We start from the raw sequence: 11,357 nt of genomic DNA, 5'->3' as shown, positions 1-11,357 counted from the left end.
AAGTTAGTCACACAGCTTTTGGAACATGCTCAACAATCACAGCCTGCTCGATAGATTTGATACTGAAATTGCTTTCACATTTTTGCATTAATGAATTGTTTTTCTTGTCAATTTTGGATTTTAAGTGCAGTTGAGATTATTTTATGTCATTATTTTGTTTACTTGACAAAAATTTGAAAGCTGCACCCGTTGGTGACGACTCAATATATGTACTCTCTTCAACGTATTAAATTGTCAGTGAGCACATAACCATGTTGCATGTGTGATGAAATGTTAAATTGGAGTTTCAAACCGGTTTAATTTCTCTGACTTCTGTATAGGAATTCTGCTACAAGTAGAAAATTTTTGTTCGGATATGTTGACAGATGCGTGGCGGACTTCATTAAATGTATATCAAGATTTATATAAGAGATTACATAATATCAGTATGTCACTTTTCCATTTGTCAATTTAAAATACGTTCAATTTTTTCTTTCAATCTTTTCCTCCACAGTATTTTTGGTAATTGCTTAGGTATCATTTTTATGTATAAGTAGCAAAATTCATATGGGGCATGCAGCTGTCCATGCATCACCTATCTGTGCAAGTAGATTGGTAGTTTCATTAACTCCCATCAAGATTCAGTTCCAAGTATATAAATTATCCTTTTACTAACAATTTGAATATTCTGCTTTTGCCGCTCTAAATACCAGAATTTCCCATAGATAAGATGTATTACAATATCCCTCCTAAAACATACTGCTTTGGTCAAAAAGTCAGCGTTAGCACTTGTATCATATTTGAATAATTTCCACTTCGATCTAATACAGGTGTTGCTTAACATCTGAGCAGCCCTGGTGCACCATGCCTCACAATAGTTCATTGCTTCTCAGCTTGACGTTCTATTTGCAAAACCGAATAAAACTAACTTTACATATATTCCATTGATGTTATCATAATTGAAACTTAACTAGCCTTTATCAATATTTAAGACACTCGAACAACTCTTAAATTCACTTAAAGTCAACATCTTGATTCACATATGTGCTGAATTTAACTGAGAGTGACCTTATAAGGTTAATCAAACTATAAGAGAGAACATATCTAATAAAATGAAATGTTACATCAATGTGTTTAGTAAGTTCCTAAAACACATTATAGATCACAATTTTATTAAGTGTGACTTTAACCAAATTTTGGGAGCGCATTACAGATCACTACCAGGGGAATCACAGATAGTGTAATGAAAAACACTAACGTTGACTAATGCATTAACCCAAATTGGGTTTTTGATTTCATAGTCGATGTTGTAGTAGGAGAATATCAAGTAAGAATATGGGATCGAGAATATTAAAGAGATTTTCAAGATTGTGGACATTTTCGATGCTCGGAGTGGAGAGCCCATTCCCTAGGATTCTTGTTCGCAACTTCTGGTGGATTTTTTTACCTCTGAATTAGCAATGTTCAAAGCATTTTAAAGCTGGAGAGGTACAAGTTCAATGACAACAGTTAACTCAGTTATTCATACCACTTGTAAATAGAAGGGGATCAGGAAGATGACATGGTAAGGGTATGGTATTCGATGTTTTATCTCGTGAAAGAATTGTTGTAGATAGCCCATATTTGGTGTAACTAAAATCAAAATTTTAATAGATTTTGATTAAGGTTAATGAAATGTATGATTAAAAAGTCGTGAATCTAATGAAATATATAACTAAAATCAATTATTGACTTTAATTTAGATTAAAATCAAGATTTGAATTGTGAAGGAAATAGAGTGAAAAATATATTATTATTATTTTTTAATAATCTTTGAAAATAAATATATAAGCATTTTTGATAGTTGGATCTATTCATTCTAGTCGCTCAATCACTGATAAGGAGAAAAGTGAAAAAGCTCAATCGAGAAATGAGTGTCAACCGACTTAGCCATACACTTGTCAATGACATACTGATCGACTTGAGGAAGAGGCAAGGCTAAGGGGAGCATAACTCTTTCTTTTCGAGCCCATCCACACCCTCCATTTGGTTGTGCTATGCTAGCCAAACTCAGAAACAAGCTAGATATAGTGAGACCAAATGCAGCAATTGCACTAAAGAATATAGCTATGTGGGCATCCGTGTTCTAAGAAGAATAAGTTGTTTCTAAAGCATCTAAATCAAAATAGGCTAGATATTAAAAAAAAAAAAAAATGAAAACAAGAAAAAGAAAAAAAGAAAACTGATTATAAAGCAATAATTTACCAAGAATAATGATTAGCAACCATTCGATGGAAACATAAAGAGTCATAGAGTATTAGAGTTTAGCATAAGAGAGTTACTTCTTACGACTTATAGATGTATTTCTTCGGCTTGAAATCTTTAAACAAATTAATGAGTGCTAGTTCCTTGAACCTTGTTGTATGTACATCAAACTTTATATAATATGTTATATAATGTCGCAAATTACTTTATCATTTGTAAATTTAAAATACAGTCAATTTTTTTTTTCACAACATTTTATGTAATCTATTATATATTAATTTTAAGCACAAGTAGCATAATCCTAACTCCAACTCATTACTAATTATTGAAACAATTGTTTTGATTATTCATGTTCATAGACATAACGATGAAAACCAACTCTCTTTATTTGTTTAAAAATGCAAAATTTTCAAGTTGACAGCACGCTAATCTAAATTCAAACTAGCTTCCCTACACTACACATTACATTTGACATGTTGGACGGTCCATTAGATTTAATCATGGAAAGGATGAAAAGGGTTAAACGGAGATTAAAAAAAAAAAAAGTTGGATTACTAATTAATTGAAGTTTAGTAACTTATATAAAACAAACCTATAAATTCAGTGACCTTCATTAAAAAAATTTATTTGTGATACAATTAAGATTGTAAGGGGATATTGGGGGCAACCAAACCGGACAGGGTATTAGCGGAAGAAAAAGGCGGAGGGGGATGGCGGTTTTGCTGTCAACAGCCTCTATATCATCAACGACTGTTGAACTGAAAATCGGTCTTTCTTTGAACGGCTATATTGAAGCAAACCATTTATCAAGATTTCAGCTTGGTACCGGTAAATCTTCTCTCTCTCTAATTTCTATCATTTTCTTGCTCTTTGTGTGAAACCCACTTGCTAAATCAATCATTTGCAGGGCTGAATGTAGGAAAGAAGAAGGACGAGTATAACAAGAAAGGTTTGTGCATTGCTTTATGTGTAAAAGGTAGTGAAGCAACTGTTCAGAAAGCTGAGAAAAAGAATGGAAAGGTTTCAAGAAAAACCGCTAAAGGTTTGGTTTTGAGTGAAGGAAGAGATGAGGATGAGAATTATGGGCCTATATGCCCTGGTTGTGGAGTGTTCATGCAAGATAAAGACCCAAATCTCCCTGGGTATTACAAGAAGAGGGAAATGGAAGTAACAAATTTGGGGGATGATGGGGAGTATGTGGAGAACTTTTTGAATGAGGAATTTAATGAGTTTGAAGAAGATGATGATGAGTTTGAGGATGACATTGAGGGAAAATTGGAAGAAAATGATAAGGATGGGATTAGTTGGGATTCAGAAGAATGGGAATCTGAGTTGGAAGATGAAGATGATGATTGGTTGAAGGAGTTGGATGGTTTTGCTCCAGCTGGAGTTGGGTTTGGTAACATTACAGAGGAGTTGCTTGAGAAGGCGAAAAAGAAGAGGGTGTCTAAGGCGGAAAGAAAAAGAATGGCTAGGGAGGCTCAAAGAGAGATCGAAGAGGTGACAGTTTGTGCACGATGTCATTCTTTGAGAAATTATGGCAAGGTGAAAAATCAGGCTGCTGAAAATTTGATACCGGATTTTGATTTTGATCGTTTGATTAGTACGAGGTTGATGAAGCCCACGGGAAATGCAGATGCTACTGTAGTGGTTATGGTGGTTGATTGTATTGATTTTGATGGTTCATTTCCAAAACGTGCAGCCAAGTCCTTGTTTAAAGTGTTGGAAGGAAGGAAAGATGGTTTAAAGCTTAGTAAAAAGGTGCCAAAGCTTGTGTTAGTGGCTACGAAGGTTGATCTTCTTCCTTCTCAGATTTCGCCCTCAAGGTTAGATAAATGGGTTAGGCACCGTGCAAAGGCAAATGGAGCACCTAAGCTAAGTGGGGTTTATATGGTTAGTGCTCGTAAGGATTTGGGTGTAAAGAACTTGTTTGCATTCATCAAGGATATGGCTGGGCCTAGAGGAAATGTTTGGGTTATCGGGGCTCAAAATGCAGGAAAGTCGACCCTAATCAATGCATTCGCCAAGAAAGAAGGGGTAAAGGTCACAAAACTTACAGAAGCCGCCATTCCTGGAACAACACTCGGTATCTTGAGAATTGGAGGAATATTGTCTGCTAAGGCAAAAATGTATGACACTCCAGGCCTCCTACATCCATATTTAATTTCCATGAGATTGAACAGGGAGGAGCAGAAAATGGTTGAGATACGAAAAGAGCTACAACCTCGATCTTTTAGGATAAAGGTAAGTTATTATTTACTTGTCCATTAGGACTAATGACACCCTACAGATTATGGTAATTAAAATTCTGATAGAGAATAATCTGCCTAAATATTCAAATTATTGATTTGTATGAACTGTTATTTTTTCTTCAAGATGACTTGCCACAGAGTAATAGCTGGTTATGGCAACTGATAAATGAACAAATTGCCAGAGTCAGAGATAAGCTGGTTTTTAAACGATGTCAAGATTATGCATTTTTGTGATTCTAATAATATTTCCCTTTTTAATCGGGATTGCTATATGAATTAATTCATTGCTAAGACAGCTGTTTACAAAACTTTTTATATGTTGTCGACATTTTAATATGCTATATTTATTGTAGCACCTCAGTTTTTAAAATATTGTAAACACCGTCCATGTGTCGTCAAACTTGCTTGGATAAAGCCTGCTGATCATATTTGTTAAGCTTAAAAATAATTAGAAGCTGCTTCTGAGTAACTTCTTTCCCCAAACATGTTTGAGCATTTTTAAAAGTTACTTTTTTATTTGGAGATTGGGTTGGGCGAGGGTGGGGTGGGGTGGGGTGGGGGTTTTGTTAGTTCAAAAACTTCATTTTTAAAAGAAGGTCTTTGCTTGCTTTCCGGAAAAGTACTATTACTATTTTTCTTGACCTTAGCAAACATGTTTGGGGAAAGAAGTTACTCAGAAGCAGCTTCTAATTGTCTTTGCTTGCTTTCCGGAAAAGTACTATTACTATTTTTCTTGACCTTAGCAAACATGCGCCTAATAGGCTAATACAGAATTTTAATCTTCTGCAGGTAGGTCAAGCTGTACATGTTGGTGCCTTAGCCAGACTAGATCTTAATGAGGCTTCTGTGGAAACAATATATGTCACGGTTTGGACATCTCCAAATGTTGCGCTCCATCTAGGGAAGATTGAAAATGCTGACGAGATCAAGAGCAAGCATGCTGGCATTAGGTTACAGGTAATGCTTCTGACCACAAACAAAAATCTCTTGGCAACATTGAGTGTATGCAATTTAACTCTTTAAAAATAAAAGTTGCATGTGTTTTCAGCCGGTAAATGAACATCTGCCAGTTTAGCCTTTTTTTCCCCTTAACATTTTTCTGCATTGATTTATATTTGATGTGTAAGGTTCATTTGGATGAATTATTCCACAAATTTTTTTTTTATTTTTTTTATTTTTGCAATTGATGCAGTGACCCATCATCTTAAATGGAATAATACTCATCGTCCTCTTGGAATATAACATATTTAACCATATAGATGATGTATAATGTTCATCTGTACGAGTTTTTACTGTGAAATTTTTTTATTTCACAACTGATGCTGTCGACCCTTAATCTTGAAGGAGATAGTGTCCATCATTCATTTGGAATATCACATCTTTAATTATATGTATTTCATATATTTTAGTAGAGCTATGGTCACTCCCAATATGTTGTATCGGATGGCATCTCCATTCATGGAATCCTTTTGCAGATACTTTTTTCTTTTCCAGACCATCACTTCTGACTGAAGCTGAAGAAACAATAAAGACTAGACAAGGTTTGATCATTATATTTTCATGCAAGAAAACTTCAGTTACTTTAAAAAAAACTGATCTATCAAAATATACTTAAAAGAGTTTCCTCATAAGGAAATTTTTCTTCAGTGTTTAAGGAGGTAAACACTTGAATTTTAGCATTTATTTTGCACAGCCTATTTGAAATCATTTTTCCTCAAACTCATTTTCAATCACATTCTTCTAATAAAATAATTTTGCACGTGGACCTATAACTTTTACCTACATTTTACCGCTCGTACTCCAAAAAATTCATTTTTAACTTCACATAATCTTTCCCAAACACACTCTTACATTCTAGTAATACAAATCATTGTGGAACTATGCATTTCACCCTTCTTGTGGAAAATTAACCCACATCTTTCTCAGTTTTATGCAGACAGGATTAAACAAGACTGTTAAAGTAGATATGTAAATAACAAAATTCACTCAATTAAGAGCACATCTTTGTTAAAAGAAAAGTGTCCTTGTTGATTAATGGAGAAAGTTCTAATAAGAAGTTTAGGTTTGTATGCTGTTCATCACTTTATCTCGTCTTCTTTTAATAGTTGAGGATGTTTTGATCTTCTCCGTAGTAAAACTTCGGTAATATTCATTGTTGATGAGCCATATCCTAGTTCAAATTGTGCTTTTATCTTTTCCAAGAGAGTCAGTACAGATTGCTAGTAAAATATTCTAGTTTTGGAATTTCTTATTTGGAGTCCTGTGCTCTGGGAAGTAAAACTTGTCTTGAAGGAATTTTCGAGATTTTGGTCTTTCAATTTTCTACATAAATAACGTTTCACGTATATGAAATTCAAGACTAAAATTCCAAATTCCAGAATATAATTTCTGATATTTTTTTCCTGCTAATTATTCTTTCAGCCTCCTGTTAGTGTTAACCGAGTCTCTGAATTGGGTACGTGGGGAAAGAGAGTGGTCAAAGCATCTGGAACGAGCTGGGATGTGAACAGTGTTGACGTTGCAGTGGCTGGCTTAGGTTGGTTCTCTTTGGGTTTAAAAGGTGAAGCAAACTTGACTCTTTGGACATATGATGGTATAGAGATTTCTTTGCGGGAACCTTTGGTACTTGATCGGGCACGAGTTCTTGAGCGACCGGGATTTTTGCTGCCAAAGGCTATATCTGATGCAATTGGGAACCAGACTAAACTTGAAGCTCAATCCAAGAGAAATTCTCAAGAAGAAAGTGATGCTCTACTTTCAGAAGTACCTAGTTGAGCGGAAGCTGATATACTACTTCACACAATCCAACTTTGACCTTTTGCAACTTATCCAGGTTTGCCTTGCTCCTGAATCTTCAGATTCTTCTAGCTCAAGCATGTGCAAGCACTCTGTTACCTGTTATGTCTCTTGGAATGAAACATGTCGATTCTGCACTATGGTTGGATGTCAAATTAAATTTTGCTTGTTTCGTTACTCCTCCATCACGCAGGTACGGTTAGCAACTCATAATGACTCTAATTCAATGTGTCAAAAGTAAATCCGCTGAAATTACTCCAATGTACAAAGATACATGATTACCTATGCGAGAAAATGAAAACCAATCTCTCTCTGTACTGATTGTCTTGAATTTAGTACATTACATGGATTAAAATCACGTTCCCCATAAGTTCTTCAACTGGTCAACAATGGCAATAGCAGCTATGGTGGTTGATAATGGTTGGCAGTGGATCAGGGAGTAGACTCACTTCTTTGTCGAAGTTGAGCAGTTAACAGAATTGGGTTATACCTTATCGTTTTGACTAGTACCACTTGTCTTCTTCCTTCCCCTGATTGGGAGTAAGCTTTGTAGAGATCTTTTACGAATGAAAATTTCGAAAATTTCTGTGTTTCGTTAGTTTCTGTCAAATTCTTGCAATATGACTCTTCATCCTTCGGTTTCAAAATCTGTATCGTGTAGATTGAAGTTTGTTCAAAGCAACCCATGGAAGTTTCATTTCTGTTGGTCACGATAAGAAAAACTCGAAAGATTTGAGAAATTCATTTGACTAAAACTTATATTATTCTCATTTTTCTCCATTTGTGCTACATGATTGTTTTACATTATCTCATTGCTAAACTAAAGAAGCGTTTTTGGAACATAACTAGAAACAAACGTTGCTCTATACATAATGCTACAAGAAACAAAAGACTGCCACTTCTTGGTCTAGCTGCAAACCAAGACCCAAACAATCTACACTTCAGGATTTTGGGCTAACATACTTGGCCGGCTTCTCCCAGTAATTAGCCGGCTCCCCCATGAACTTGGAACCTCTCCAATTTAACATACCCGGATTCTTGATCACAGCCTCTGCATTCCTGTTCAAGCCTGACGACCAATACAAATTTAACAAGTGTTTGTTATGGTAATAACATCAGTTGCATGTCAAAGGACTCAAAGCAAAGAAAAAGAGCATGCTATATCAACCCCCAATCAAAGTTCTTCAAAACATAATCAATGTAGCTACAAATTTAAGATGTCAATATGTTCCCTGGTTTGCGATGACACTTTATTTCATCCATGCAACTCGATTCACGTCTTACTGGTGATGAATTTGATCTTCGGATAAAGATTAGCTTACTCCGATAAAGCCAGCTATAGGCAATTTTGGTTCAAGTTTTATGCATTTCCCTTCATTGGATGGAAGTGTTGTATGGCCCCTGCGTTTGTATTTTATATTTTATTTTTATCAATATTAGAAAATCCTCCACCTTCATCGACATCTATAAAATAAAACTGAACAATGTTCATGGTCATAATCAACTTCCCTAAGGCAAGATAAAACTATGTTCTGGCCAAATTATTAACAAGCAAACAGGGCAAATCCATTATCAATCAAAATAAGGAAAAAAGGAGCATACCATTTTCAGATATTCCCTTGACAGCCTTGCTTCCATATTCAGGCTCAGCTAAGTGGAGAAATTCCTCAAATTGGGCTTCCATATTCAAGGTATCATCATCCACAAGGAGGTCAATGTTATCTGGCAGCAATTTAGCTACATCATTGTCATCAAAACCATCATCCTTCATGCCCAATATATCCTCTTCCTGGTGCTCGCTGAGCCAATAGTCACGAAACCAAGTCGAGGTCGTCACTAGATTCCACCACTCAGGCGAGAAGTCCTCTACTTGGCGTACTGATGCCGGGATGAAGAGAGGCGCGTCGGGATTAAGTGTTGATCTTCCTTCAGATACTAAAGCCATATTGTCTGTTCTTCAGATCAAAATAACATAGGAAAATTAATCATCCTTTCTTGTTCTGTTATCCAAAGTTAAAACTAAATTCAAAACAAAAATCAAATTTCCCTTACTTTTCTCATCCTGTAATCCTACATAAAATTCAAGTTTAGAAAAAAAAAAAAATCAAATATTAATAATTTTTAAAACCAAAAATCTACTCCTGAGAACGATTTACTGAAGATGCAAAATTTAGATTGCTTTGCGGCCAATTCACTTCATTCAAAGCTCAAATCAAAATTCCAATTTCTCACCCAAATTAAAATTTCAGCGTCAACAAAATTTTCACAACTCACAAAATAAATAAATGAAATTAATAATCAAGAAATGAAAATATAAACACGAATTCATCAAAGTGTTGAGTCCACGGAATAAAACCTTATTCGAAAATATTTTTTGATTTTCTCCTCAGTCGAACCCCGAGTCTACACGTACAGCCGGTACAGAGCAATGACGCGGTTAGGAAAATGCAAAAGCTATTTATAGGCAGGAAGATCCGAGCCTAGAAAGGTACGGTCATGGAATTTGAGGCTTGGGAATTGACCGAACCTGCTCACTGATTGACTTCTCTAGAAGACTCGCTATCAATTGTTAATGGCTTGTTTGGGAGGTTTAGATTTCTAACACGGTGGAATTACTCATTGTTACTCAATTTAAGAAAAACATTTATTCAATACGACTTTGTTAAGTTCTACCAATTTATTCAATGTCGAAAACATTAGTAAAACGTGAATTATAAGTAAAGTCGAATATATAAAAGATGACTTGTAACTCTTTTTTATCACTTTTATGATAAAAAACAATGAAGTTTGAAGTACTCTTACAAGATACGGGTTAATATAGCTTAAAGTAGAATTATGTTATGTTGAAAATAATTGTTTGAGACTATATGTAATACCAAAGTAAGTTTGATCGACTCTACGTTTATTGAATTTGTTTACATCTCTCTATGACATATTAATATTTAATGAAAAGGATTGGACAATACTGGATATTATCGAGAAAGAAAAAAGGTTCAAATATTGTCTATTATACAATTGTCTAATTAAGCCATTGTTTGATTTGGATAAATTCAAATTTTAGGAATTTTGATAAATATTGATTTAATAAATGGTTGAAAAATAGTATGTCACATGAAATGTGTAGTTTAGTTGTTGATTTTGACTAAGCCCTTTTTGACCCCATTTTTGTAATAAAAATGCATTTTTGAATACTGTATTGATGTGAAATGTGTGGTTAAAAAATAAAGAAAAATTTTGAATTTACGTATAATATTATTTTATTAAAAAATGTGTGGTTAAAATAATATTAAAATACTGTTTAAAAATACATTTTTTTCAAAGAATATAACTCAAACAATGGCTAAATTTTAATATAACTTTTTTATTGAACCAAAACAGAGCATAAAAATATATTTGCATTGCATAGTTTGACAACTTTTAGTTTTTGTCAAGCAGTTTAATAAATATATATTTGAATTTGCTAATATTAAAATTCAGTCAAAACCCTTTATAACTGTTGGAAGAATTTTGTGAATAGTGACGCCGAAATAAGTATAATGATGGTGACAAAGTCGAGGCAAGAGTTGGACTCTTTGTCCTTAAGTCGAATTTGCCCCGCAACGGTGCCTACGGATTTCGGCAATCGACTCCCAAGATACAACGGCTACACTTGTGTTTGTAGCACTCCAAAACACAAGTACAACGAACCCAATGTAGGCTTATGTACTCCACAGATGAAATGAAAGAAAATCAAAATAAATGAAATGATTTTGATTTTGGATAGAAGAGAGGATGAGAGACGTTTTTGCATATCAAACTGTGAGGAATATGACACCCAAAGGGTCCTATTTATAGACCATGAAGGGGTGTGGACGAAATGGTTGAGACCAAACCATGCACCATTTCCAAACAATGCACCTTTATGAAAAGGTGTCTATTCACTAATGGTTGAGGTCTTTTTCGTAATTTCTCATTCATCCGATATTGATTTTCGAAATGCCAAATATACCCTTCAATACATGCAGAGAAATCAAAATTCTCTTTCGGGGGGGGGGGGCCCCCCCCCCCCCCCCCGCGGGGGGCCCCCCCGCCCGCCCCCCCCCCCCC

At 34.9% G+C, this 11,357-nt stretch overlaps 3 protein-coding genes across 10 annotated transcripts in view; 2 read left to right on the top strand and 1 right to left on the bottom strand.

Moving 5' to 3' along the window:
- Positions 1-827, top strand: part of LOC111387236 (eukaryotic translation initiation factor 3 subunit E-like) — a 5,377-nt gene extending 4,550 nt beyond the window's left edge. Inside the window, exon 3 of the mRNA XM_023011773.1 lies at positions 810-827. Within this exon, the coding sequence (XP_022867541.1) occupies positions 810-827 (18 nt within the window). The remainder of the gene's footprint in view (positions 1-809) is intronic.
- Positions 828-2,865: 2,038 nt separating this feature from the next.
- Positions 2,866-7,300, top strand: LOC111387238 (GTP-binding protein BRASSINAZOLE INSENSITIVE PALE GREEN 2, chloroplastic). Of its 4 annotated transcripts, none has more exons than XM_023011775.1 (4): positions 2,866-3,051; positions 3,131-4,467; positions 5,265-5,432; positions 6,897-7,300. In XM_023011775.1, exons 1-4 carry the CDS (start codon positions 2,934-2,936, stop codon positions 7,248-7,250), a joined length of 1,977 nt encoding a protein of 658 aa, XP_022867543.1. In that variant the 5' UTR covers positions 2,866-2,933; the 3' UTR covers positions 7,251-7,300. The 4 variants fall into 4 exon arrangements, with proteins under 4 accessions (XP_022867543.1, XP_022867547.1, XP_022867544.1 ...); XM_023011779.1 differs by having other exon boundaries at positions 2,870-3,045; positions 3,143-4,467; positions 6,897-7,269; XM_023011776.1 differs by having other exon boundaries at positions 2,870-3,045; positions 6,897-7,269.
- A 57-nt stretch (positions 7,301-7,357) lies between these two features.
- LOC111387239 (protein EARLY RESPONSIVE TO DEHYDRATION 15-like) lies at positions 7,358-9,724 on the bottom strand. Of its 5 annotated transcripts, XR_002701376.1 has the most exons (4): positions 9,628-9,722; positions 8,874-9,221; positions 8,106-8,340; positions 7,358-7,472 (listed from the first exon to the last, which is right to left on the bottom strand). XR_002701376.1 is itself a non-coding variant. In XM_023011781.1 (3 exons), the coding sequence occupies exons 2-3, from the start codon at positions 9,214-9,216 to the stop codon at positions 8,213-8,215; spliced, it is 471 nt and encodes a 156-aa protein (XP_022867549.1). In that variant the 5' UTR covers positions 9,217-9,226; positions 9,628-9,714; the 3' UTR covers positions 8,015-8,212. The 5 variants fall into 5 exon arrangements, 4 of the variants coding, with proteins under 4 accessions (XP_022867549.1, XP_022867548.1, XP_022867550.1 ...); XM_023011781.1 differs by lacking the exon at positions 7,358-7,472 and having other exon boundaries at positions 8,015-8,340; positions 8,874-9,226; positions 9,628-9,714; XM_023011780.1 differs by lacking the exon at positions 7,358-7,472 and having other exon boundaries at positions 8,016-8,340.
- Between the last annotated feature and the right edge of the window lie 1,633 nt (positions 9,725-11,357).

Source organism: Olea europaea, unplaced genomic scaffold (assembly GCF_002742605.1).
Source record: "Olea europaea var. sylvestris unplaced genomic scaffold, O_europaea_v1 scaffold3960, whole genome shotgun sequence".
Lineage (NCBI taxonomy): Eukaryota > Viridiplantae > Streptophyta > Magnoliopsida > Lamiales > Oleaceae > Olea > Olea europaea.
This window is presented reverse-complemented; position numbering and strand designations above follow the sequence as displayed.